At 43.6% G+C, this 27,960-nt stretch overlaps 1 protein-coding gene across 1 annotated transcript; it reads left to right on the top strand.

The window, feature by feature from the left end:
* LOC119167087 (amino acid transporter heavy chain SLC3A1-like) lies at positions 1 to 27,960 on the top strand. The gene is made up of 13 exons (XM_037418505.2): positions 1 to 140; positions 3,733 to 3,955; positions 4,853 to 5,111; positions 7,725 to 7,895; positions 8,955 to 9,097; positions 10,162 to 10,284; positions 12,600 to 12,674; positions 15,549 to 15,655; positions 19,046 to 19,241; positions 20,934 to 21,065; positions 24,307 to 24,369; positions 26,149 to 26,337; positions 26,954 to 27,960. Exons 2-13 carry the CDS (start codon positions 3,773 to 3,775, stop codon positions 27,119 to 27,121), a joined length of 1,809 nt encoding a protein of 602 aa, XP_037274402.2. The 5' UTR covers positions 1 to 140; positions 3,733 to 3,772; the 3' UTR covers positions 27,122 to 27,960.

Consider the following 27,960-nt stretch of genomic DNA (forward strand, 5'->3'; position numbering starts at 1 on the left):
CTCCGCTTGCTGAAAGCCACAGGGCCGTAGGTTGTCCCCGTGGCCCGCAGACGTGTAGACCCCGACTGGTACAGGGCGGCCACCGTGTTGGCTGCGAGGCAACATCGTACTTAAAAAGCTTTCAACATCTGCCTTCTGTGGTGAGTGTACTCCAGGACCGTGGTGTTATAGAGATACTGATGATGCCATGCAGTGATCACGCGAAACCGGTCTATAATACGATCTCGGGTTGCACATTAACTAGGCCGCAGATGTTAGGACTTGTCTGTGAAGTTACTTGAGGGTCCCCGCACGCTTATTACTCGCGTACCGTTGTTCAGCGTGGACCTTTTCGCACTCGAATTTCGAGGGCTTATACTTCACTTAAGTTTAACTGAAACTTCGACGAAACTTCGTACTCCGAAGAAGTTGGGTAGGGTCAACGCCTTTGGCTTGCTAAGAGGTAAATCGGGCGAGGCCGACAGCTTGACTGAATTAAGTGCTGCGAAAAAAAAAAAAAAAAACTTCATTCACGGAAATTAAGTGCTGGTAAAAAAAATTCAAAATTTTCGGTTTATGTATCAGTTCAGGTTTTATTTTGACAGATCCTCGATTGTCTCGTTACAGAACGCAGGCCCCTTGGGCAATCAGTGCCGTCTCGTGACTGGGTGCTGCAATGCTTTTCGCTTTTATATTCTTTTCACCCGTCCCGTGGCATGTGCCAGCCGAGACCGCTTGAATTGACGCTGTAAAACTGAAAAACAGCTGCGTAGTACCTTTACACTGCGGTGATGAGAGAGGAAGAAGAGAGTATGGTTTGTGGTACTGTACAGATATAACATGCAAATTTTGTTCACTGGCAAGGTGAATTTTCTGTGAAGTATTATGGATGGTTGAACAGTATTAGTAATTCATCACACCTACACTTGCGACCATATCTGTGGTCTTAGAACATTCATATATAACAAACTACTCCACAGATTATTTCCAGATGGTGCAAAAGTAATGTTAGGTTTTATTAAAACTTGGAAGCACAAAATCGACACAGGGCACAACCCTGTCCTTTGTATCTGTGTTCCTTCCTGTCCTCGTCGATTTTGCACTTCCAAGCTTTAAGATTACGAACCAACTAGCCCAGCAACACATTTTTTAAAGCTATAATCTTAGGTTACTTATAAGCTTACATGGAGAACCTACCGAAGAAGTTATCTGCCATAAAAGAAGCAAAATTGAAAATCTCATTTGCATACGTATTTCATATTGCCTTAACTACTTTTGTTAGACTGATCATAGGGGGGGAGGGGGTTGCAAAGCCAGCCCCATACATTGGCATTATAGGGAGTGGGGCCACTGCAATGAGTCCTTGCTTCCTCCCCTTGAAGAGGAAACCTGCGCATGCCTATGCTTGTATAGCTATGGTCTCATTACGATAGCTTCGGTTATGATGAGCTTCTCTTGCTGGGTTACAGAACTTTTGTGTATGTGACCAGAATTTGCATGAACAGCTAACTACACGCATTACAGATTTGCTAAAAGCAGTTCCGACACAAAACTTTGAAGGCGAGAGAACTTGTGGGATAGATTTATGGGGAAACACAGGTATCTACGAAATATTGACAAAGAATTTATAGCGACAAAGAACATTATTCAAGTCCTGAGTGACAAAACTAAGAAAGACCAAGAGACCTTCCCAGTCAAGTTGGTGGCTCCGCCCTTGTCAGAACTGGGAGATGATGACTTCGGGGACGACACAAGCCCCCTGGACAGCCTGGGGTTGATACGGGTCGTGTCACTGCATGCGAAATACACCTTGATTTTCGTGTAAACAACCAGCTGCCACCTGCGTGGCAAGTTTGTATTGGCTGCTGCAACCCTTGTAAGTGCTCTCTCCTAGCAGACCTTTTTTTAATGGAAAGAGTGGGCCTACTTGCACGGGAGCACAAAGGCTGACGTCCTTGCCTTAGCAGTGCATTTTTAGAGTGGTCACTCATATTTACGTTCTGGAAAGAATTATAGCGGCACCCACGAAGCAGGCTTTCGTAGATGAGAGTTGCCAGTGCAGTGCTCATAACGCAGTTTGGCGTGCTCAAGTATCCAGCCATGTTTATATGGAAACTACTCTGGTACATGCCTCACTCGGCCCTCTCAGAACCTGAAACTGTGACTGGGCGCTATAAAACAGCCTCCAAATAATTAACCATTGAATGCGCAAGCAAACCAACTTTCCGGCTGGAATAAGTGAGTTGGTTATAGACCTTTTCACTGAAGGTCTGTGTGACGTCGTAGTTTTCTCTAAACTGTTAACATGCGTGACCCCCCTATATTTCGTTGCTGAGCCTGAAACGTCGGCTTTTGTGCTCCCATACAACAGCCCAAAAGTAAGGGGATCCTCCTCTCTCTTAAAAAACATCTATAGAGGGGTGTAAAAAGCTAGCCACGATGCGAAATTTTTGTGCCAGTGCTTACTTGACTAACCCATTTTGCAGATTATGCAACACATATTCCTTAGTCAGAACAGAAGCTTTGATTTATAAATGTATGGCAGATGAGTTTGAATAACCCATACCATATGCGAATAGGAGATGGTTAAATTGGTTATACTTTTTTTTCACGTGCAATTTGGAGTAGTTCGCAGGGACACAGGTGCTCTCCCATCTGAAACTGAAAAAAAGAGAAGGGAAGGGGGTAGATATTCAGCATCAGCTGGTAGTCAACAGATGCAGGAACAGTTCACTTGTTACTTGGAAGTGTTGGTACCAAGTTAGGAAATGATTGGCCAATAGCGAATTTGCACAGTGCAGGTGAACCAGTACTGCACTATTTGTAGCTTAAAACATTGTACGTAAGAAAAGGTCGAAGATGTGAGGGGCAAGTGCATTCAACTCGTAGTAATGACATTGACTTAAAAATTGTGTCAACCCTTGCTCGATACTTTTAACAGGGACGTACGACACTTTACACCTATTGTGTAGTTGCATAATTGTGCAAGATACATAGATGCATATTGAGAGAAATATGTAATAGTCATGTTAGAACCAGGTAAAACTCATTTCATTTTTGATAACTATAAGTGAAACTCTGGTTAATCATTGCAATTCATCTGACTTCTCTCTGCCAATGTTTGCAGCAAGCCGTTTGAAAACCATCCATTGTAGCAGTAGATCACACTAGTTGGCGACTTGCTATGTTGCACTTGTCATATGTCTCTGGGCTTTTGTATTTTGCCTAAACCATTAGCTGCTTTGTTATAGTCGTAAGGTCGGCACGATGTATTATTAGGCACTCAAATGTACAATTGCCGAGATAATTGAACACTTTTACAAGTGATAATTGCTTAAAGCTTCATTGTGATAATTTCAGTATCAATCCACTTCTCTTAAAGAGCGAAGCTCTTAAAACTCGAGGTAAAAGGTTGGGTGTTCACAAATAAACCTCCGCGCTGTTGCTTATCAGCCCCGCCCACCAATGGAAACAGTCCATACAACTGCGGCGCTGAGTTTCCCGGTGCCGATTACAAGCGACTAAGGGCCACAGCTAGCTTTGCACGTTAGTTCTGGTGCTGGAGCGTGGACATTCTGGAATGGTCTGCGACAGGCTGTGGTTCGACTCTTTTTTTTCTATACGCCAAGGAAAGACCTATCATCAGCCTAGAAGGCTACATTGAGTTCCCAAGATGAGCCAGCCTCGCTGTTTCGTACGCTTACACGGCAAGTGTAAACGCTTCCCCTCTGTTTTCGGGCTTCTTTCTCGCAGCAAATACTTCTTGGGAAACTGGTGAGAAAAAGCGGGCACCATGGAAGCCGTTGAGATGGAGAACAAGCCAACCCACGTCAACGAGGATGGCCTCGAGAGGGACGAAGCGGTCACCGAAAAGCTGGTGGCCCAGAGTGACGGCACCAAGATCACCTTCACCAACAGCAAGGCTGATGGGAAGGATCGCAATGGCGATGCCAAGATTGACATCAAAGGTGTTGAGGTGGGGATGCCCTTGTCAGCCTTCTATACGAGACCCTAATACAATTGCATCGTACGATGACCCCTTACACGGCACTCGAAAATTTGTGAATTTTTCCTCAATTTTTTTTCTAATTGTCGAATAATTTGTAATGGCAGAGATATGAGACAGCTAGCTGCATTTGTTGTTTGGATTGGAAAATACTTGAATGAATATCACAATAGAATTCAAAGCTTGGAAGTATTTGCAATGGACCATTATATGTAATTTCACCTCATGTTTACCCCTTCCCTCCCCCCCCTTTTCCGTAAAGGTGATTCCACTGCACTGTAAGGGTGCCGTGCCACTAAGCCACCAACCCAGGTGAAGTCTGAGCTGCCGTAAAGCTAGACTTCGAGGCTAAATGTACATGTTACCTTCCACTCATTTAATTACTTATGAAGTTTAAAAGAATGTTATATTTGCTTATGTGACTGTAGTAATTTTTAACACGTACCATACTGTACCATATTAGCATCCCGTTGCTATGGGAATCGTTCTACAGTTCAAGTCCACTTCCACCTCAAACCAAAACAGTGGCAAAAGCACATGCCTAGTTTCAGTTCTCAAAAATATTGTGCAAGCTAGATGGGTCATCACAGAAATGCTAATTTCTCTTAATGACATGTGGTATACTATTGGAACTATTCAATTTTAAGTTATTCGTCCTAATCACTATTTGCTTCGAACCTCGAATTAAGTATTCGTCCCTGTTTGCATATAGATTTATCTTTATCTGTTCAGCCTGCATATAGGCTAAGCAGGGCCCTGCCGTAGCTCAATGCTGTTTGGCTATCTTTGTGCCCGTTGAATGAGACAGCCACCTGTATATAGGCATTAGGCCTGTATCTTGACTTGACCTCGTTCCTTCACATGCAGAGCCAGTTTGTTGGCCTGAGCAAGGAGGAGCTCATGAAGTACGCCAACGACCCTTTCTGGGTGCGGCTGCGCATGACCCTGTTTGTGCTCTTCTGGGTCCTCTGGCTGGCCATGCTGGTGGGCGCTGTCGCCATCATTGTGCTGACGCCGCGGTGCGCTCCACCACCACGCCTGGCATGGTGGCAGAGCTCACCCGTCTACAGTGTGGACGTGGACACGTACTCCGACAGCAACAAGGACGGTCGCGGAGACATCGCGGGTGAGTCGGGCCTGACCTGCCATTGCACAACGGCAAGGACAGCATGACCATGATAGCGCAGGACAAGGCAGGAACAAATGCGACATCGCGGGCGATCATGTGTTTTGTTGCCGAAGAAGTTGCACTACAAGTATGCAGTGTGCAGCAGGTTGTGTGACGGCGGGCAGGAACAAGCGGGGAAATGTTATGCAGAACATCGTCTACCATGGTGTGCAAATGTAGATGGTAAGGCAAAGCTATAAAAAAAGGTAGCAGGGTTGTTAGCAGCATAGGAACAGTAGCCATAGTATTCTGGATAACTCTGAAAAATATAGGCGCTAGCTAGTTCGCCTATGTACTAGTGTTGGTGTGTGGTAGTATTTTTTTGCTGTAATCCCTTAAAGGGACTGTCAAGTGAAACGTTAAATCAATTTAGGCTGATGAATTGTTTTTTGAAAACATTATTAACAGTAATAAGTGTTACAATTACAGGTTGATTATTAAAAAAATGTAATGTTAGTTCTATTTCTGAACTTCATGCTGAAACCACTGCACCTTAACATTAAGGTGACTAACAAGCTTCAAAGTCATTTTTTGGCCACATTGGTCCAACAATGTCTTTAGTAACTTGCATTGTTTGAACACAGTACAGTTGTCAAAATTTGCTTAATTCTTAGCAGACTGGGTCAAAACCTGTGATGTTATGGCAGGTTGATGCATGAACTCTTAATAAGAAGCAGCACAACTGCATTTATTTTCTTTTTGTCACTTCCTGGCTTGCTAATTGTGATTGTGAATAAATTGGTGTTTTGGGCATTGTAGATGGGTAATTTATTAAAACAAATGAAGTAGTATTTTCCTTTAGTGTTTCCTAAAAAGAAAAAAAACATTTGCATGTGCACAAAGAACTTCGAAGCCAAGTGTTCGAAACTGACTCACATTTGGGAACTTGTACAAGCAGGCAAAGCTTACCGTAAAACGTCGAGCAAACGCCCCCAGCCGAGCAAGCGTACCCCCCTTCTAAATCTGATCGGAGTATTCTTCACTGTAAGGGGAGCGCTTGCTCAGCATTATACAGTACTTAGCAGCAGTTTGGTGGTGTTCTAGGCTGTATTAACTCTTGGGCATACTCAGCTGTTATATGCACCAGAGAATATAGCACTGGACCTAATTGCGGCCTTGATTTCTTAGCAACATTCATATTTATTTTTGAAGAACAGATATTGCAGTACATGCAGCAAGTTATCCAATAAAGAGGTGAAATAATTGGAATATTTTGTCTTGTCATAAATATAATGAGGTTATTCCTTTACCTAATTTCTTAGGGATAAAAAAATAAAATGAGAATTCACCCCGGTAATTTGGCTCTCAAAACATGCAAACCATTTGTCACTAACACTCACCTGCGACAGAACGCTGGTGCAGGTCGCTACTGTACCTGACGTCCTCTTCTCACATTCTGTCTCTCGGGCTAGTGCTCAACGAAATGAAAAAAAAAAAAAAAAAGTGAAGTGACCTAAGAGGGTGCTTATAGCAATGTTCAAAGCTGATTATACTCCGTCGCCCAAATCTCCTGTATACAAAGACAGCTCTGACCAAGTGTGAAGTGCAGCACATGTTGATAAAATACATTATTTTGACTTGAAAGTCAATTTTCACATGCTGCACCTACTAACATCTGCACCAGCTTGACATCTGGCTACCGTACAAAGTTTGGTGTCTTCAAGCGCCAATTGTGATGATGTGTGATGTTGACCACCAAAACATAACACAATGGCCGCTTGTGCATTAGCAACGAAGCCACGGAGCAGAGCGGCTGTGGAATTGCCACGATATCTTGCACGAGCACGTGACGAAATGCTCGTACTACATTGTAATGTCAAGGTACAGTAGAAACTGAAACTAACTTTTAAAATGTGTTGTAATCAATTTTTAAGGCCACGCTTAAGCTTATCAGCCTATCTTCTAGGCTCTTAAGGACCTGGTCTTTCATCTGACGCAGAAATTATCGACTGAAAATTTTGATTTCAGTGCCCTTTTAATGTAAATCAAAATTAATTGTATGTAGTATTTAAAGGGACACTGAAGTGCATAACAATTATCCGTGTATTAGTAAAGTATAATTTCACAATTTCGAAAACACCACCCTTACCATCACACGACAATTTGTAAGTGGGGAAACGCACGAAAAAAATGCGTGTAGAGACGCCACCTTGACCTTTTCTCAGCAAACACTGTCAGTGTCATAGATTTTGAAGGCGTCTACTGGCTCTTGTGTAGATTCTAAGTGATAAAAATGAAGCACATTGTCACCTGCAGGTGCATCTATAGACCTATCATACGAAGTTTCAGAAAATTTCATCGAGCCAGTGTCACAAAAAAGAAAAAGAAAATGAAATTTCTGACATCGCGCGTGGAAATTTGAGCCCTAAATTTAAATATGGAATTTCACTTTTAGTTTTCTGCGCTAATAATGAACTTACGATCGTGAAACATGGCATTAGAGCTTGTAAGGTGCAGTTTGCCAATCTGAACAAAGTCATTGTTTCTCTTTTTGCCCCTTTAAGTTTCGATTGCCCCCATTTGTTGCAGCATTTTATATAGAAAGGTGCGGTGATTTCTTGTGTGCTTCAGGACTAACATCCAAGCTGGAGTACATCAAGCAGCTGGGAATGCGCACACTCTTGCTGAGTGACATATTTGCCAAGGACGCAAGTGGCGCCGTAACGGACTATCTGGAAGTGCGCTCCAGCCTTGGCACATTAGCCGACGTGGAAGCTTTGCTGAACTCTACCAAGGAGAAAGGTTTGTTTAGCTGTTCTTATTCCCAGTCTTTATACGTTTGCCCATTTAACACCAAAGCTGTCTTATTAAACCATGTGCCGTTGCCGTAGTAGTAGTAGTCGCAGTAGTATCACTAGTAGCAGAAGTAGTAGCGATTGTGGTAGCAGTAGTGGTAGTACTTGTCGCATAGGTAACATGACCAGAGGAGGTAGTAAATAAAGCAATAGATAAAACAAAATTATGATGCTTTTTTTAAATGAATATAATGAAATGATGATGACTTCCTAAGGTTGAAGACTAGTTGTGATGGTGTAGCATCACAGTACATTGTATAGCGCAACGTTTCAACAGGACATGCACTCACACAACAGGCTGCTCTGCATTGTGTGTATGTTTCTTGTGTCCCATCGATTCGTTCTACAGAAATGAGATATATAAAAGTAATTTTGATCGTCATCGTCGAGTTTTCATGGCATAGAATTGACAAATTTTTTTGGTACTGTTAATTACAAAAATAATGCAAAATATGTGAAGAGCTGAAATCAACTACTTGATGCTGTCTCTGAGCTTGTGTTTTGCGATGTTCCTGCCAGACTGCACCAAAAAATCGCGCATAGACTCTGAGTGCTGGGCAATGTTGCAGAACGTAAGCATGAGTTTTGAGGCGAAAGTTTGGCTAGTTGAGCGCATGAGATTTCCCATCCAAGATATACTAATGCAGGAATCACAAGTGTACCAAAAGATGCCTGTGTAACAACTGAAGGTTTGAAGCAGGGCATGAAATTCTTGCCTAACTTTGAAGGTTGTGGGTTTGGATCCCACAAAAGGAAAGCACGGTTTTTCATCTGGTAGTGCAATTCATTTCAGTCTGCGTCATTACTCCTACATTTCAGTTACGGACAGCAATTAGTCTATCTTATGCTTTTCCTGTCCTGATTGTTTATCGGATTCATTTAGTCGTGTCTGACAGGCGAACAAGTGTGCCAAAGGAAAAAAAATTTCATTTTATCATTCAGGGTGCCCCTTGTGTTGCTCAACCACACTTTCCACAGTGTTGACATGGCATCACTCTGGTTGCAGACCTCCATGTGGTCTTGGAGATCAACCCGGCCTACACTAGCACGGACCACCAGTGGTTCCTAGACAGCAGCGAGGGCAAAGATGGGTTCCAAGACATTTACATCTGGGAGCAGGGTGACGAGGCTTCACCCCCGGATGGCGTTGTGAGTTTTGGCTTCACATTGTTGTTGCTTCGTCTACGCTTGTCCTTGTCTTTTAATACACTACAAAGCTGCCAGCTTCTTGCGTTGGCCCAACAGGTGAGCAAGACGCTGGGGCGTGTGGTCTGTTTTAGTGTTCTCACTAAAGTGCCGATTTTGAACTGCATCAGTCAGCCGGCCAAACTGTACCGAGCGAATGCGCTTCGATTAGGAGCTACTCGGTGCCGTACACCAAAGTCTAGGCAAATTTCGTTCATTGCGTGATCTCGCCCCAAAAGGTCACGTGTTGAATCGACACTGCTAGCTTCGAAATGGGTTGGCACGCCAAGGCTAAATGTTTTCTTTTCCCTTCCTTCATGTTTCCCTAGGGCCGTGATGGATTGCTTTCTGTTGCGTCCTCAACAGGGGACCATCTGTTTCTCTCACAAAGCTGTTGTGGCGAATATGTTAATCTGTCTCTGCCGCTGACGTAGTGTGGCAGCCCTGGGGAGCTTTTGATTAGGGATGCGGATGGCTCACATACCCAAAAAAACCTACATGTGCTTTGCTTCAGATACAGTGTGCCGTGTTGCAGAGCTCACGAGAAGACATTACAAGGTGGCGATGGGTACAGTGAAGGCTCTGCCACCAATTCCTTCGTACGAACAGCTGCTTGGCATTTGGACAAGTTGCAGACAGTTGTTGGAGTTAACTACCAGTCGGGAGAAGTTACTAGCAGCGTTACGGAGGAAAATGACAATGTATGCGGTTTGCTTCACTACAACCAATTTTTTGTAACAAGGTTACACTTTATCTAGGGCAGAGAGTCCAGAGCTCTTGCTTGCTGCCTGGGCTGCCTGTGTTGATATGTAGGAACGACACAGGCTGGGCAGCACTGTGTGCCATTATTATTTTGCTTGCAGTTACACGAGCCCTGCTCCTACTGTGCTCTACATATATTTACACATGCGTGGACATGATGTTTCAAATGCTGATTTACAGGGTGTCACTAGCGTTATGGCGTTGTGTATTCTGGCAGTCAAGTGCCTATGCAATGCGAAGGCTTGAAAACTGATGATACAACGCAGATGGCATCTGGCGAGTCGGCATGGACCTACAATGCTGCACTTAAGGCGTTCTACCTGCATCAGACCTCCTTGGACTCGGCCGATATCAACTGGAAAAGTCCCAAGGCTCTGGAGCTTTTCACCGTAAGTGCAGCGGCAGAAAGAACTGTTTCAACTCTGCACATCTTGAAATAGGTGCACAGTGTCCAAGAAGGTAGAACAGTAAAGGCAGGCACATGTTGATTTCAAAATGGTACTTATTACTCAATGGAGAGAGGAAAAAAACAGCTAAAGTTAGTATAGTGCTGATCACTTTGTGCCTGCTGCAACATTCAAATTCGTATGGAGTTTGATTCCAGATTTGTGCCTCAGACAGAGCTCATTTTCTAGTGATGAAGCGTTTGGCTGATGCAGTTGTAATTTTTCTTGATTAGGAAAGCTTCTATAATCTTTCTTATTTGCTAGTAGACTTAAAAAGCAACCGACTCATAATAGAACGGCTAAAACACGCGGCAATGCTGTGTGAGGAGAATGTGGTGTTCTGCCTTCTCTGAGCTGTGGTGCTTTCTAAGCTGAATGATATATTGGCACCCTACAGCAGTTTAAAGGGGGACATGGGTATTAAGGCTCTCTTATCTATTTTTGCACCAAATGTGACAAAAGTTGGCATGCTTACTCGGTTTGTTCTCCCGATTCAAAGATGTAGTTATTTTTTCTGTGGCTTCATTAGTTCATTATTTAATTAAGATAACTATGTATTGTTCCTACTACAATATAAAAATAACAAACAGAAGTTTACAAATAGCATAGGGATCAACACCAGAAAGCACAAGCTACAGAACGTAGACAGCACTTTTTTGATTGGGTCATGTTTTACTTTACAAAACACTAAACTTCATAGCTCTGAATGTGGCCATTGTGTGGTCACACAAAAGACCAATTTTAAAAGCTTGCATCAAGAGAAATCAAAATATGCTTCCTATAATTTGTGCTCCAAACATATAGCTTCATGCTGTAAAAAGAATTCTGCTATCTGTAATAGTTTCCGATATATTGCAGGAATTTTTGTGCAGGGTGTACAAAATTGCCATTTCCAGAAAAATCAAGAAAACAAATAATTCTATCATTCTTAACCGTAAAAATGTATGTACTTAGAATTACATTGTCGTTAACATGTGTATAGATACTAGAAAGCCTAAAGAGTGCAACGCTGCAAGCTGATGGAGAATTGAACGAGTACATCTCTAATTACAGCACAATTAAGTTAACTGTATGTAACCAAAAACAAACATTTTCATATTAAAAATTTTAAAAATGAAGCTGCTCAATAAAATCAGCTTCAGCATTGTTTTTTGTGCACATTTAGCTACATTGTGCAAAAACAATTACAGATCTAGCTGTCCTAGGTCCACTTTTACAGAACAAGCGAAAGAAAGTGGTCAAAATTTGTGCTTTGAGAAAAATACTGTTACAACTTGATTTTGCTGTTTCTAGTGAAAAATATCATGGCACACATACTTTTAGTCAGTTAATTATAGCTTGTAAACTCTTTCCGGGTAGAGAATTGCAGAAACAGTGTCACAATTCATAAGCAATGAGTAAATTTCTTGCACTGGCATGAACAAAACTTGCTTCCTCATTTGTGTTTTAGAAACTTATTTGACTGTTCTCTTCTGCTCTTTCTTCGAGCATACATTTACTTATTCCAGCGAATCTGACAGTGAGCGTAAGATATGAGGTGCATGTTTAGAGCTACCAATTCACTGTTCCATGACCTGTTTCAAATTCAAAGAACTTCGTTCAGCTTAACTTAGTGAAGTTACTGTACGAAGATAAAAGGATGCTGTTCTTCATTCGTGTTTTGTAGTGTTGCTGTAATAATGAACACAGATCAACATATGTTTCTGCAGTAGCCTCATTTTGGTGGGTTGGAATAGAAATATAGACTTTTATCATTTAAGTATACACTCAAACTTCGATAGAACGAACCTGGATACAATGAATTATCGGTTACAGCAAAGTAAGTGAAGAATATCCTTTTCATTAATACTGAGTGAAGAACGTATGGTTATAACGAATTTCCATATATAACAAGTAAGTATTTTATTGGCAGGTATGACTTTGTTATAATGAGGTTTTAGTGTAGCTGGGGTGGCAGCAAAAAAAATTTTTTTTAATGATAGCTGCCATTTTCTTAAACTCATGTACCCTGTAAACAACCCCATTGGAATGAAACCAATCTACTGCACCCTTCGTTATGCTCACCCGGCACCATCGCAATGCATAGCTTCGAATCTTGTTCTTGGTAGCTACGACTGGTAATCATTTTCGCTGTGCTTGTCGTCGCTGGCGATGCCTTTAGCGTTGCTTTTGTGATCTGCGCGTGTCTAATCGGAATGTGCAGATGAGGAATGCCTCAGCACAACGGAAAGCTTGCTGCGTTTTGTTTGCCCTTGCAGGGTGTGTTGCGTTTCTGGCTCGAACGAGGCGTGAGTGGTTTCCTGGTGAGCCACACCTACCTGGACCATGCGCCTGTAAGTTTGGGTTATGAATATTTTTGACATTTTGTGTTTTTTTTTATCGACTACGTTTGCTTGTGTTCAGTGAACTTCAGGGAACAGAAACAGCACACCACTCTAGGCACAATAATAATTGCCTGCACTTCTACTGCATAGCTGTTAGTTATGTGGGAAACAAACTTGGGATAGAATAAAATTTTAAAAATGCCTAATAAAAAGTCCAAATGCTTGTGATCATACTCTAATGCTCATACTCTGAGAAAGATATTTCCTTATCGGTCACACCCGCATAATAAAACTGGTTTAATGGTAAAGTGACACACTGAATGACAGTTCAAGCTTAAATTTGCAAACTTTTGTGAATAAAATATGAAACTTGATTTCAATAGCGTATTTCATGCTAATCTCAACTTCTCTCTTGCAATAGCAGGCGTAAGTTACACTAGCAATGTTTTTGGCTGGATGGATGCTTGCTCAAGTTTTGCAAAAAAAAAAGAGGGGATCACTTCAGTATGATTTGCCAAACACAGCTGTACGATGCGGTAAAGAACTCTCCAACAGCCAAGAGAGTAGTTGTCTTGCAGCAAATTGTAGAATCTCCAACCATATTTTTCTGAGATGAAGGACCTTCAAGAAGGCTAAAGGCTTACAATCAGATATACACATTCCACAAAAAAGTGTGGAATGAAAATGATGACTTAGGTAAACATTTACGCCTTCTACATGTCCGTCGAGAAAACTTGGAATTCTCAACATGTGGAGCTGTTTGAGGAATTCTTCTATGTTTGTCATGTCCTCGTTTGACTGCATTAAAGGGGGAGGCTACACTTGATGTGCGACTTTTTTATTTATGTAGAGATCTGAACGAAAGTTTTACAGTGTGTGCATTTAGATGTTCAGATTTTAAAAATTTTAATTACTTTTTTGGTAGGTCAGGTAGTTTCCAAGATACTCCACAATCAATGTAAAACCTGGGGGTCCTTTGTTTGCAGCCTAATTAGCATCTAAGCAGAAAGCACCAAAACATTGGCGGCAGTGTAGAAACAATGTAAGATGTTTAAGGAGTGCAATATGCTATAAATCAATTTGCTGGGCCAATTTCAACAGGAGTTTAAAAACAAGCCACCTTCACCTGTCACGCATGTGACCCAATTAAAAAGTTTTTTTTATGTGCATATCGCCTTCAAAATAGGCATATTGCATACTGCACGCATTTATCTTTCTGGCAAAAAAATACTTATCCTGATAGCTGGAATGGAACAGAAGTTATTTTCCCTCCAACGTGGCAAATGTGCCAAAATTGGTGTTTTGAGAAAACGAGAAAAAAACGTTTCAAAACACCTTTATTGAAAAAGTACTAATAAATTCCTATGATAATGCACCAGGGGCATAATCTGGATGCATCCCATCCTTATGCTTCTTTTTGACCAGCTTTCTCAGACTTTGGGACGCTTCTTTATTTGAGGTTGCACTCTGATGTAAATTCTTCCTAGCCCTCAGGGATGTGCTGCTGAGTATCATGATGTCCAGCTGCTCTAGAATTGCAGCTAATGTATTGGCATTGCCCGTGTTGAAGCACAGCACAGCTTCTATAGCAGCAGCTTGCACAGCAAAAAGAGAAGGGTGCCGCTCCTTTGATACCAAACTCCAAATCGCGGATTGGAGGCTTTCGTGTGAATTCCGAGTCTTGCCTTGCTGGCATCTTGCCTCGCTGCCGCACCACTCGACTCCGAAAAGCGCTCAATTTTTCGCGCTCTTGCTGACACCGACGAAAAACCATCAAGCGTCGTGGTTGTCTTACGGGCGCGCGCATCGCAAACCTCGCTGGCATTGATCACATCAGCGTCTACCCGCACACTGCCGGAGTCGACATAGCATGCGCTGTCAGGGAGGCTCGTGTGTACACGCACTTCACCGTTGCCAATAGCATCGGCGCGGTCATAATTCACAGAGCTTCGGCTATACGGGGAAGCAGTCTCACACATTCCTCCTCGATAACATCTTCAGTACACGGGCGGCCAGCGTTATCAAGACAGCATTGTCAAGTAACGTTGGCGTTTGCTCCCGCGACACAGTAGCAACACCAGTGGGATTTCTGCCTGTCTTCCGTGAACGGCGAAAATGATGCTGCGGTCGTAACTTTTTCGCACCGCCGGGCATAGCGAGACGCACAAGCGCGTTGGGGATACGACTCACGAAACCTTTGCAAGGGCGATACGCTTTCAAAATGACAGCAAACACTGCCAGCAAGTTTTCCTGGCCAATCGGAAAGCGCCATATTAGTCACGTGCGTCAAGCAACCAACGGAATCACGCGCTGCGCGGGATTTTGGCTTTGCTTTTTTTTTGCTTTCGTGAGGGGCGCATAGTTGTCTACTGGCAAAGAAAAACAAAAAGCTAGAAACGCGACCTTTACAACAAGACCAAAATGGCGATGGTGAAGTGCGTAGTTCGCGTGCCGTTGGCAGTTGAAGTACGGCTAGTTTACACTTCAATTTAAAGTCTGCTTGGGCGATGTTGCTCTCTTTATGGGTTATAGCTTGAGAAATGAGTGGAATTTCGAAGCCCAACTTTGCTGATATGTGCGGAAGGGCATCGGGAACGTGAAAATGATGAGAGAGAAAAAATTAAATTTTTGGGCCGATTTTCGACTTCTAAGTGCCACGTCCCCCCTTAAAGACTCAGTACGAGAAAATTGCTACGGGCACTTTATACGCGAGCCAAGGCACTTTGGAAGCTCGTGTACATGGCCGAGAGTATCGGTTCCCCCTTCGTAAAAGTCACAAACCAGTTTTTCAAATGAAACGAAAGTTCCATTGAGCCTTTATTTTTACAGTTTTAACGAGAACACAGAGAAGCGCTCACGTGGGGGTATGTGCTTGTTTCTCAGGTTCTCAAGCAGGCTACCTTCGCCACAGAGCAAGACGTGCTGGGCGTGCTGAAAGAGTGGCGACAGGTTCTCGGCAACTACTCCAGCACCCACGAGACCGAGCACAGGTGAATGTGCAGTTTGCACACAGCAGCGTGCAAGAATGGTTGTTCTTTTTTCCTTGGCGTCCCTCCCTGTGTAGCTTCCAGCCTTCCTGTCCAATCAAGAGAAGAGAGATCACTTAAAGCGCGCAACAAATATGTAACTTTGCTTCTTCTTAACGTGTCCACAAACGTTTTGCAACAATCTATTCGTGAGGCTATAAAGCTCCAATACTGAGATTTTTCAATGATTACACGGAAAGGCCCTACAGGACCTCTTTAAGGAGAGACACTGGTCTTAAAAATGTGTTTTAATTTTGAGTATTTAAAGCTGGATTTTTTATATGATATCCATTTTTCACAGCTGGAAACAAATATGCCATTAGTTTTCAGCTGTCACTACCGAATTTTAAAATTTTGACCGTTTCATAAACTCACATTCTGCCCACTGTTTAGACAGCTTCCTCATAAAAGATTGCTGCAAATTAGCTATCACAGTGTTCTGTAAGGAACAGGGAGTGCAAGGAAACCATAATTTGATTTTTAGCTTCATTGGTTCAAGAGTTATGGCCTGAGCAAGTAGACTCATCAGAAATCTGAAACTGTTGTTTAATTATATTACTAAGTAAAGCACTGTTCTTAATAAACTTATCATAATATTTTGGTTTTGTTGCACTCATCATTGTATAAGCTTTCAAATGTTGCAAAAGTTATCTAAATCCATCCACTAGATCAAAAGATACTGTGGGCAATGTCCTCAAACGTGATAAAAGATGTTTTGAGAAAACGAGAAGAGAATTTGGGGGGTGAGGGGGAGGGACACAGTGAGCATGTATATTTAACAGGTAAAAGTGTAAATCAGTGCAGTAACAATGGTAGAAGTCATCAGGAGTATAGTCATCATCATTTTTCATGTACTTTCTCTTTCATTGCACGTCAGATGTTATCAGGGTTTCCATAGGTCAGATCGGCATACCGCGTTTTGACGGTGCTCGCGCAGTCGTCAGTAACCTGCCCGGCAGCCTTCTGCGAAGCAAAAATAATTTCCACTTTCACGTAACCTTTATATGTATTTGTGTACATGCATCTCTGTGAAACATTTGAATTGAAAAGAAAATGCAATTCAACGCAGTTTGTTCGTTTGCGGTCCCGCGCGAACCGCAAGCACGTCGATCTCGAAACAGACCATGCGTTGCGTCCCCCCCTGCTCATGGCAAGCTTCATACAGTTTTCGATTCCCCGCACTCATCACACGTCAGCACAAGTTTCGTGGCGATGCCATATTCCCGAGCTTTCTTCGAAATGCTCCCAGGCTTGCCACAAACACCGCACTTTATACACTGTCGCAGTTCATTCATTATCGCTAAGCTTATGACGATGAACGGCGTTCCAGTAGTCGCGGCGCGGTCGATTCCGAGTCTCGAAAAACAGACCGCTCGTGTCGTGTGGCTGATGTCAACGAAAGCTCTCTCTGAATGTCACTCGCACGACACTCAAGGGCCACTTTTTCAGTGTTGGAAACCAAGTGAGTGCTGACGCGCACATCTCGCGTGTGATTGTTGGCCTCGGCTATCGCGTCCGTGATCGGGGAGCCACGTTTGTAATAGCGTTGGCACAGCCAGGTTTTTTCGTGTTCTTGGCGGCAGAAGGTTCTGCTGATAAGACATTGCATGCTCTCAGACACCGCTCTCGTTTCTTTCCGAACGCATGAGCAGTATGGAACTTTCGATGACCGCCTGCCATCGCACCGATCGCGCAGCCGTCGTTTAGGCCTCGTCACAAAATTGTGGATTGCATTCCACTGTCTAGCAGACGAATCTCTCGACATCCCATTGGGAACCGGGAACTGCCCCATGTAATAGAAACACACCGATGATCTGCGAGTATTTTTTTTTTTATTCGCAATAGCTGCATTGTTGCTGGACGAAAAGCGTCTTTCCTCTAGGAACAGACAAAAGAAGAATGCGTCTTTCAAATGAGACCAAAATGGCAGCGCTACTTGGCGTGGTTCTCAGATGCGGCAGCGTCGAATATGACCATTTTTGGGGTGGTTTCGCGAGTGGAAATGGTCACCAAACTGACTTTAAGACCGAATTACTCGACAAATATGCATTACATGGCAATAGCATTTTAGGAACACCTTCTTCAGACCCTGTATATTATTAGAAAAATACTTCAAGAAATCGATTTTTCGGAAATTTTTCGGCCTTCAAGACCCGTGTCTCCCCTTAAGGGAAAAAAAAACTAACCGCCAGGTCTGCGCGGAACACTCAGCATAGTCACAGCAAAAGCTCAATGAGAGGGGTAGCCAGCCGGTCTGAGAACTGGCTAACCTCCCTGTCCTTTCTCTTTCAATCCTCCTCCTCCTCCTCAATGAGTGGCTTAATAGAGCCCTTTTTGAACACTCTTGGGGCAATTACTACAAGCCCACTTGCACGGTAGCCAGTACACCATAAATCATAATTTTTGTGTAGTAGCGAAGCAACCACTATGCCATTATTTGCACTCTTCAGAAAAGCCTGGCACCCTCTACAAACTCGTAAAGCATAACGTGTACTTTTTTATGCTGATGACGATGAATTGTGCCTGAGGTTTTTGTGACGGGTTGAAGCATTCAAAGACCCGAACGTTACAAACTATTTGCACTGTGTGACAGCTGATTGTGTACTGCTTTAAAACGATTCATCACACATGTTAGCGCAATTCCTTACCCGTCATGAAGCCTGCACAGGGCCGGTTTGCAGCGGAGTTTTAAGCACCAGTGTGGCTCACTGGTAGATCACTGGGCTGCCACCCAGAGGACCCAAGTTTATCCCATTCTGACCTCGGTATTTTTTATTCATTTCGTTCTTTTTTTTTTTTTAATTTCATGCACTAGTGGTTAGGGACACCCGGTGGCGGACAGCTACGGTGCCAGAATCGGCCTTTCTTGTGATCTAATAACAGCATTCGCTTTATGTAGAATTTACCGTGGGAAAACGGAGTCATTAACGTATTGGTACCGGGTTTTGGCACCAATATGTTGTGACAGAGAAGAGACTGACACCCGGTGTTGCTCTGTTTGTACACATTGTCCTTCTCTTTATATCAGGCTGACATGCTGCCCCACCCTGCGCTCGTTTGTTCGCGTGTCTTGTCCCTGCATGGCATTTCGTGCCACTGTTTTCCTGCGGTAGATTCAACACTGTAAAAACCATAATATTGCGGTATTGCGGTGCTGATCGAGGGCAGGAAGCTTGGTGAAGATGTAGGATTAGTGACGTTAGTGGTGTAAGACTAGTCTGAGTGAATAAACCTTACTGTGTGATACAGTATGTGCCCAACGCTGGCCTCGCTTTCCACCCCACTGTTGAATTCATCTATCAAACGAGTGTTTCCCTTTGCATATACAATATTTCATTCCTTTGACCTCCCTAGGGTGCTCGGTGTACGAGTGGACAAGGCGGCATCCGAAGCCAAGCCATTGTATGGATCTTCCGATGAACTTGCAGCGGATTTGGTGCTCAGCAAGCCTTTCGAACAGCTCGTCGGCAAGCCTGGCGCTGCCAGTCTACGAGGGTTCGTGCAGGAGACCCTGGACGTAACACCAGAGGGCATGTGGCCATCGTTTGTGGTGAGATATTTGTTCTTTGTTTGTTTTTTGTTGTTTTTTTAACAGTGCAACTGCCTTAGTCTACCCTGTGTCGTTGTCTTCCTCCTCATAGCAGTACAGTCAAAGCCGTTTACAACAAACTAGGAAGTGGCGCAATAAGTGGCTGTTATCAGTAGTCCGTTGTAAGAATTTCGATGATACGAATTTGTAGGGAGCACACAAAATATTTGTATCATACTAAATTTGCATGAACCAAAACAATTTAAGCTGGTCATGACAATAAATAAGAACTTTATTGGGGTCTACTGGTTCTTGTTAAAAAGTCCATTATTTTTTGTTGTTTTAAACTTTTCTGCCTTCGCGGTCTCACGAAAGCCGCTTGAAAGGATGAAGTCGTGCCGCTGTTTCCTTGCTCATGCTCCTCTCTTAAGGTGTGTTCACACTTGGCCTCAAAGGGAGTGAAAGCAACAAAATTAATCAAAAATTCACTTGCTTCGCTGCCTACACAGCCGGAAAACCGCGCTGCGAAGTTGGCATGATAAAAAAATCTGTCCTGGAACATTCACACTTGTGAAGCGAAGCGAAAACGAAAACGCCAGAGCATCCTGAAATCCACATCCATACGCGTAGTAAATGTACACATTCGTTGTGCGCCGCGCAACATGTCACCGCTTTAACAATTCATTGCATTTTACTATTTTCCTGAGCATTAAAGTTCGTGCTGAGTTCAAGTTATTGATGCAAAGCTCTGAAAAGAAACAGTCCGAGCTCGTTTAAACGTTACTTCGGGAGATAAACTACACGAGTGGACGCAGCGGCTGCAATAGATTCAGCTGGCTGTGCTAAGGCGAGCCACCTTAGGGCATGCCGACTCACTGCGGTTACACTTTCTACTTCCGGTATTCTCGGCGGTCGTTACCGAAACCAGGCTCTCGATAAACGCATCCTTGTCGAGCACGTGAGATTTGTCGTGCAGCACGGGTAGTTTCCGATCGCGCTCAAGCGAGCCACCGTCATAGCTTTTGCCACCATGTTGTATATGCGGCCGGTTGTTTAGGTCACGCGGTTTGAGCTGGTACAGTCAAAGCCGTGAAGCGGAATTGGTCTCAGATCAATTTTTTTTTCGCGGTGGCCTCGCAATGTGGTTTTCCGGTCACTTTTAGGCGGCGAAACGAAGGGAATTGTGGTGAGTTTTGCTGCATTCACTCACTTCGAGACCAAGTGTGAAAACGGGCCTTCCTCCCACAGTCCAACTGCGTTGCGCTGCCCGCGTGCAGCGGCCAATGGCGCGTTCGTATCATCTCCGGTGTCTGGGAAACCGTTCGTATAACACCAAATCACAGTGCATTCTATATAACGCAGTCTGTCCGAAACAACCTTAAAATTCGTATCATCGTGAAACTCGGATCAACCGTAATTGTATCATCGAGATTCTACTGTGTATGGACTCATTCTTAAAAATGTGCACTCGAACACCAAACAGCTTTTATTTTTTCGTATGTATATTTTTTTAAAAGGTCTTTGACCTGTTGTGGGTGCAGTCTGTCTGCTGCTGCTGATGATGATGATGTCGTCTACTGTGTACTTTGTATCTGGGGCTTGGGCTTTCCTCAAGCAAAGTGTTTCACTTTTTACCCTAGGTTGCCCACATCTACACGATGTAAATAAACATAGACTTGAAACTGTTTGGTGGTTTGCGCTGTGTCTGTGCAGTTGGGTAGCGCCAGCTCCTCCCGTCTCAAGGAGCGTGCAGGCATGCTTCTGGATGGCCTTCACATGGTGGCCGCCCTGGTACAAGGCACGCCTGTCTTCTACAACGGAGACGAGCTCGCTCTAGAGTGCCCCGTAAGCGTTTTTTTAATCTTGAAACGGCTTGCGCAAGCACTCTAACTGGCAGTGGGGTTAAGGTGCAGGACAAGCATGCTAACGTGTCAGGTTACTCAAACATGCTGTGGGGCTACTTAGTTCATACTGTGCAAAATGTGTCACGTTTCGGACAGTATGAAGCAAGGGGTACAGAAAAGAGCATCGTTTCCGTCAAAAGGCACAGGGACGCTCTTTCGTGTACCTCTTGTTCCTTCACCTTGTGTTGCGTTATTACCTCTTGTACTACAGTCAAATCTCGTTATAGCGAACCTCAGATTAACGATTTCCTCAAACTAATAATTTCTTCAAAAATACCTCTCCAAATGTCCATTTGTTTAATGTAAAAATATTTTACTACTACAAATTTTAAAATACCAAATATTTCACAATAACGTATTGAATTTTATTCCCCTTATATCTCCCCTACTCTTCAAAATAACGAATAGCACTTTTAATAAGTTACTCGACACTGTAAAAGTAATGCCCAGCTCCGTACCCGCCACTATCATCGGCATCATCAGAATGCCTGCACATGTTCTTATCTGCCCGCCCTACTCAACTCTGCGATATCCCTATCACAGTAATCATCACCTGGTAATTGTTTTTTGCCTTGGGCTTCGCCCTGTTGCCTTTGCTTTCGTCGGGCAGGTTTACCTGCCCGCTTGTTACACGGCTGTTTTCTAGCCTTTGGTTGGTGGTGGAACGTTCAAGATGAGCTCCACAACCAGCACTAAAGGAATGCTACAACAGTGAAAAGTGCGACGCGAGTGATTTGTGGGATGAAGTCACCGATGACTACTTGTGTATGTTTCAATAGCCCTCGAACACTACACAACAGTGTAACAACGAAGCATGCATGTGAGCTTAGCTGACGACCCAAATAATCCTTGCCATTTGCCGTGACAAGGAAACGGCGGTGAGTGCGAAGACAGTGTTGAAACAATGCGCGCGATCAGATGTGAAGAATCGGTATTTAACGCCAATACTTCGCAGTTCATAAGAAGGATGCGCGCGTTTAAGTGTTCGTTTTTCAGCAGTCTGTCTAGCTGCCCACATCAGGAGAGATCGCGCTCTTCCTTAAATAAACGCGCACAGGTTCCGTAATATTTCTAGCTTGTTGTTTCTTGCTTATTAGAGCCTGACGCGATCGCGAATATATACACAGCACAGGTAGGCTACTCACGTGCTTGCGTTTACGATTTTCGTGCAAATTTTTAATAATTTCACGACTTTTCAAAATAACAAATAATCTTTAGCGGTCCCTTGAGATTTGTTGGATCGAGATTTCACTGTAATGCGTTTTCCTGTACGTGACATTAATAGTGTTAATAGAGTTCTGAGGAAAGAATGTAAATCAGTTAAACCTCGATATTACGAACACTGGTGTGACAAATTAGTTGTTACAACGAACTAAACGAAGAATAGCCCTGTTACAGATACAGTGTTACAAATATAGTCACCGATTGTATATTCGTACTCGGCGGGAACTGGCAAAGGGTCCTAATAATCGAGAGTCAGGAAAAAAGAAAGATTCACCAGAAAAAAAGAAGAAAAGAACACCTTCTTTGGCCCATTGACCGGAAAAATTTGTTAATGTGGGTCTGCATACAAGCATGATAGCTGACGACCAAGTCGGCCTGTATTTCAGCCAGTGTTTGGCTATAGCTGTAGGTGGTGGCGCTGTTATGGCCTGTGCCTAATCCGCATGTGATAACAGAGGTGTCCGTCGGCAGCGCTTCATCGGAGTCGCTGTTCACCTGCACTGGTTCAGATATCTGACCGACCCTCATCATTGCCCAGCTCGGCGATAACTCACGTGCACCATTGGAATGAGGTCGGCGGCCTTCGATCTGGCGAATTATTTTAGCTTGTTTTCTCCGTCCTCAATTCGATGGATGGCTGGAAGGAGTCGCGGCGGAGCCGTCTCAGTAGATCAGGCTTTGCCTGTCAAGCAACAAGCATGAGAGCAAGACGCAGATTAGGCCTAGCCGCAGAAACATCTGACAAGCAAACTCTCATATGCCGAAAGGGAACAACGTCGAGCTAGTTCATGTCCCAGCACTCGAGATTCTGTCCTTTCTTCGTCCGTACCATATGCACAGGAATTTCAAACATCACACCGAGCAGACTTCAACTGTGGCTTGACTAGTGGGTTTGGCTGTAGCATGTATTCACTGGATACTCTGCTGACTAAAGCCAAAAAATAGCCATTACGGGTAGCCAAAACGCACCCCTAGAGATTGGCAAGTGCAATTTTTGCATTTTTACACTGATGCAATCTCCAGCCATAGCCATACCAACCTTTCAGTGCTGGCATTGTAGTGAAAAAAGATATTGTAAACATTGCCGACAGCTGGTCATGGCATTTAATCTCAGTCATGTGGCCGCACTCGATCATCGATCTGGAGTCTGAAAAATAAAACGGCACACAATGGGGCACGCGAATTTTCAGTCGCGAGTTTACATTCATTCGATGGGACAAGTGGCGGTGCCGCAAAGGTACCCGAATAAATGGTCATGTCCGAATTTTCAGCATCTGAATAGACGGTCGACGACTGTGTACCATAAAATCCTGTACAAGCGCCCCCCTTACGATGAAAGATGATTCAACAACATTTGCAGGGCGGCCCCTCGCCTGGTCATGGAGCAAAACTCAAAGATGGCAGCACAAGAGCTGCTAAAAATAAAAATGCACTTTCGTGTTTCTATTGAAATGCATTATTGAGTACTCATACACCGACTGTTACCAAAATGGGGATGAAAGAGCGAAAATGGCAAGAAGTGAGGGTGGGGGATGTTCGCGCTTATTGCAAATACATACCTCCAATAATGGAGGGAAGCACTTGCGATATTTCTGGATGCAATGAAGTTATCTTTGTGTGACATGCGAGTTCGTTATGTATCAATTATTGCTGCAAATTGTAGAGAAGTGCTAAGCAATGTGCAAGTTTTTTTTCTTTTTCATTTTTTACATTGGTGTCCTGCTGCTGGGAAAACTAAAGTTTTTCGCAAGTATTGCTTTCGTAAAGTGAACAGGCATTTCCATCTCGTTGATAATAAACAAGAAACATGTTTTGTTTGATCGATATCCATTACGTTGGCTGCCATGGTAAATGACCACAGCTGAGGTTTTATGCCTGTTCAGCTGAGTGTACAGTTCCTCAGCAGAATGAAATCTGATGTGCGCCTTGTTAACAGTGCTTAATTTCGTTTCCAACAGGCCAAACAATGTATAATGCCGTGGGCTGAGGAAGGAGCAGACAATCCTGTCGTCGGTGCGCAGGTAAGACTTGCTAAGGATACTACTGAAGATCGGCTTTTTAGTAATGCTTAAGTATCATCTGCATAGGCTCACAGTTGAGCATAAATACAGTCGAACCCCGCTACAACAAAACTGATGGGGTGCGGGAAAAATTTCGGTGTAGTGAAATCGAAAAAATATAGCTGATCTGAGCTAGCAAAACAAAGGAGTGTTTATTCTCATAATTCAAAAAGTGTCTGCTGCTTCCTATTTTTTTCCAGCAGCGTCACGACATGGTTCTCACCCATGCATGGCGAGGCCATGATGAAAAGCACGCTAAAACAATGCCTAAAACCGCCTTCATGAACAAATGAAACAGTTGCATTAACACGTTAACACCAGCAGCTGTCCGCCGTCAGAAGTATCCGGCAACGCCGAAATAGAGGCAGGGTATCCTGGAGCGCCGACTTCTATGCTGTTCTTATCATCTATCACTCACGGCTAGCTGATTTTGTTGATAATGCGGAAGAACAGCCGTTCTGATGAGTTGCCACACTGGCCAAGTGCGAACATAATGATAAGCATCAGAAAAGGCATTGTTCTGCGGTTGCACCCAGCAGCTGCGTGAAAAAAAACATGAACTGAGCGACTGAGCTTCAGCTTCGGATTGTCTGCAGCTCAAAAGCAAGCCAGTGGCAAAACAAAAGCATGGCAGTCGCATTGTCATCGCTATCGAGCAATGGCGGCACCCATGCTTGCTGAACAGCGGCAGTTTCTGATGGTGCCAATGCGTGTTTTAGACTTTGTTGACGCATTTTCAGGCTCTGAAAATGCATCGAAACGTTAAAGATCGGGTTTAGTGCATTGCAGTAAGTATCTGAGCCTGGAATTGCGTCGTGAAATTTCGTTGAAGCGGTACGACATAAGAAAAATTGTTCGTTGTGGCGACAATATTTATGCATCGACTCTTATGGACTGCTGACGGGGAATTGTGAATTTTTCCTTGTAGCGGAAATTTTGTTGAAGCGTCGTTCCTTGTTGCGGAGTTTGACTGTAACAAGTCACTGAATGATAAAAAAGTTTGCCGAGGGATGGAAAATGCAGACAAAAGACAGCAGCAAATTGAATGGAGTGACATAAAAATTAAATTGGCATGTAAAATACAGTTGAACTTCTTTATGAGAGGCGTGCTCTGGGCAGCAGTTCTTGTCTCTTATAAGCAGGGTACCTGGCATGCATTTTCTCGTGAATTCGTATTTTACTGTAGGCTCACTGGTGTCTCTTATACCCATTTGTCTCTTATATCAGTGTCTTTTATAAAGGGGTTCAACTGTATAGGGTAAATTGGAGATCTTTGGCAGAGGACTGTGTTTCATGGACGGATGAGGATGACGATGAGAATGTCTCATAGGCGAGCTGTTGCTTTGGTATGCAAAACATGTACCATATTTACATGATTGTCAGACGACCCAAATGTCATGGGAAAGAAAAAGCTTCATGAGCACATATTAAGAAAAAAGAAATTTATTTACGAAGTCTGAACAAACCAAAGTGATATTTTGGTGTGCCACGGCGGCTTCACAGCAGTGCTTGAAAGCTATGCAGAAAAACTAGCTTTGCGAGAGTACGCGGAGATTATTTTCAGGATTGACGTTGCAACCGAAACCAGTTTTCCATTCTAGGTCGACCTGCAATTCTGTAGATACGGTACACTGTGTTAGGTCAGGGACATTTCAAAGTTGCTCTGCAAGCTCATTACAAAGTGGGCGCATAGTGTTGCAGATGCGGTCACTAAGCACGCCACCTGTCTTGCTTTTGTAGGCGCTGTCGAGCAACAGTTCGCACCTGGAAGTGGTGCACCATTCGACAGAACTGCGGGACAAGCTCGCCGTCAGGCTGGGCACCACGGTGACCTCTGTGCTGGGTGCCAACAGCACGGTGTTCGTCATGCTCCGGGTGCGCAAGGGCACTCCGGGCTACATGGTCGTGGTCAACGGGGACCACGAGCAGGTACGGCACCCGCAGCTTGTCGATTGCGGCAGCCATGTTTGTGTGTCACATCAAACGCCTCCGAGACCAGGAGAACGTTAAAAAGGCTTTGTTCCATGTAGGATCGGCTATAAGTCTTTTCGAATTAATGGTTTGTCAACTTGGTGTTGCTGGTCTACTACCTATATGGCTGCTTGACCACATACTTTCAGACAGGAGGAGTAGGTGTACTCTCTCTCGTGTTGCAAGATACCTTGATATACGTTTGATAGGAAATATAGCAGGTCATATATGTTAAACCACTTGGAAGAGTGTTCCTTCCACAGTGAACATATAAACAGGCTGGTGATAAGGGAGGATATGCACCATAATAATGAAATTGCAACCTTGTAAGCTTAGGAACATTCTGAAATAGACAAGAGTATGTTTTTGCTTCTTTCAAGCAATAGCATTAAGGCCCTGTAGCTTTTGGTAGTTCAAATCTATCATCGGTGGTTACACCATACCATCATGATTGTCAAAAGACGAATGGTTCAGTTTTCTTGTTCTGCATTGAAATTCTTGATCTTTGAGAATTGAAGCAATATTTTTTCTTATTTGGGAACATCCAAATAAGTCTCCTGTGTCCTCCGTGCAGGTGATGGTAAACCTTGCGGATGCAAGCAGTTACGTTCCCGAGTCCGGGCACATAGAAGTGAAGAGCTCCAACTCCACCAAAGTGGTGCAGTCGAAGGTCAAGCTCAACGAGTTCACCTTGGATGCCCACGAAGCTGTTATTATGCAGTTTGTGCCAATATTTGAGTAAGAGCCGAAGATAGTTGGCCTCTCATCTTCAAGATGCAAGACCAAACATTTAACATAACGTCTTAATAATCTACAAACAACTGGGATTGCACAGTCTGCTGGCCTCTGGAACTCCTACGACAGTTATGGTCCTTCAAGCTCTTTTTTTATGTTTATGTCGTAATCGTGTTGTTTGAACCTTTCTGATCTTATGATCATTTACATACTTCAGATTCGGTGTACATTCTGAATATCAGAACTTGCTCATATGTTAACGTCCAACAGGATCAGGCATGTCTTGGTGAATGAAGTGAACGGATCGTTGAATGTTGTGGCTTTAAGTGGAATATAAGGTGCTCACTTGCCCAACACATTGGTGTGGTTCCCGGTGAAAGAATGATATTGAAAAAAAGACATTTTCATTAGGTGTAGCATAGCTTGTCACGACCCACTTCTGTTTTTAGATTATTTCTTTGTATTTACATTATCAAAGCCGCTGTTAACAACACGGCTGCACTTCGTCTACTTGTCGACGAGCCCTCTAGGTTGACCAGTGTTTGGTTGTAGTGAGCTAGCTTTGGGAGATAAATAATTACACAAGATTGTGAAGAGTGTGCCCACGGTATTAAATACTAATTTAACGTGAAGGACCCTGATGACAATCTGGAAAAGATTATAATCCAGGCAGAAGTTACCTCTTTCGTGATTAGGAACGAATTTTATAATTCGGCATCCTGCCAATGTTTAGCGATCAGTGCATACCAAAACTTTGTTTGGCCCGCCAGTCTGTGCTCCTAGTGCGTCAGGTGTGCCTGTCACATCTATGCGAAAAAGGCGAGAATAAATTCGATTGCAGCATGA

This window comes from Rhipicephalus microplus, chromosome 6 (assembly GCF_043290135.1).
Source record: "Rhipicephalus microplus isolate Deutch F79 chromosome 6, USDA_Rmic, whole genome shotgun sequence".
In the NCBI taxonomy this organism is placed as follows: Eukaryota; Metazoa; Arthropoda; class Arachnida; order Ixodida; family Ixodidae; genus Rhipicephalus; species Rhipicephalus microplus.

Coding starts and splice junctions, on each gene's coding strand:
- LOC119167087 (XM_037418505.2), top strand. CDS start 3,773: ATGGAAGCCGTTGAGATGGAGAACAAGCCAACCCACGTCAACGAGGAT. Junction 3,956..4,852: donor TTGACATCAAAGGTGTTGAG/GTGGGGATGCCC, acceptor CTTCACATGCAG/AGCCAGTTTGTTGGCCTGAG. Junction 9,098..10,161: donor CTTCACCCCCGGATGGCGTT/GTGAGTTTTGGC, acceptor GATACAACGCAG/ATGGCATCTGGCGAGTCGGC.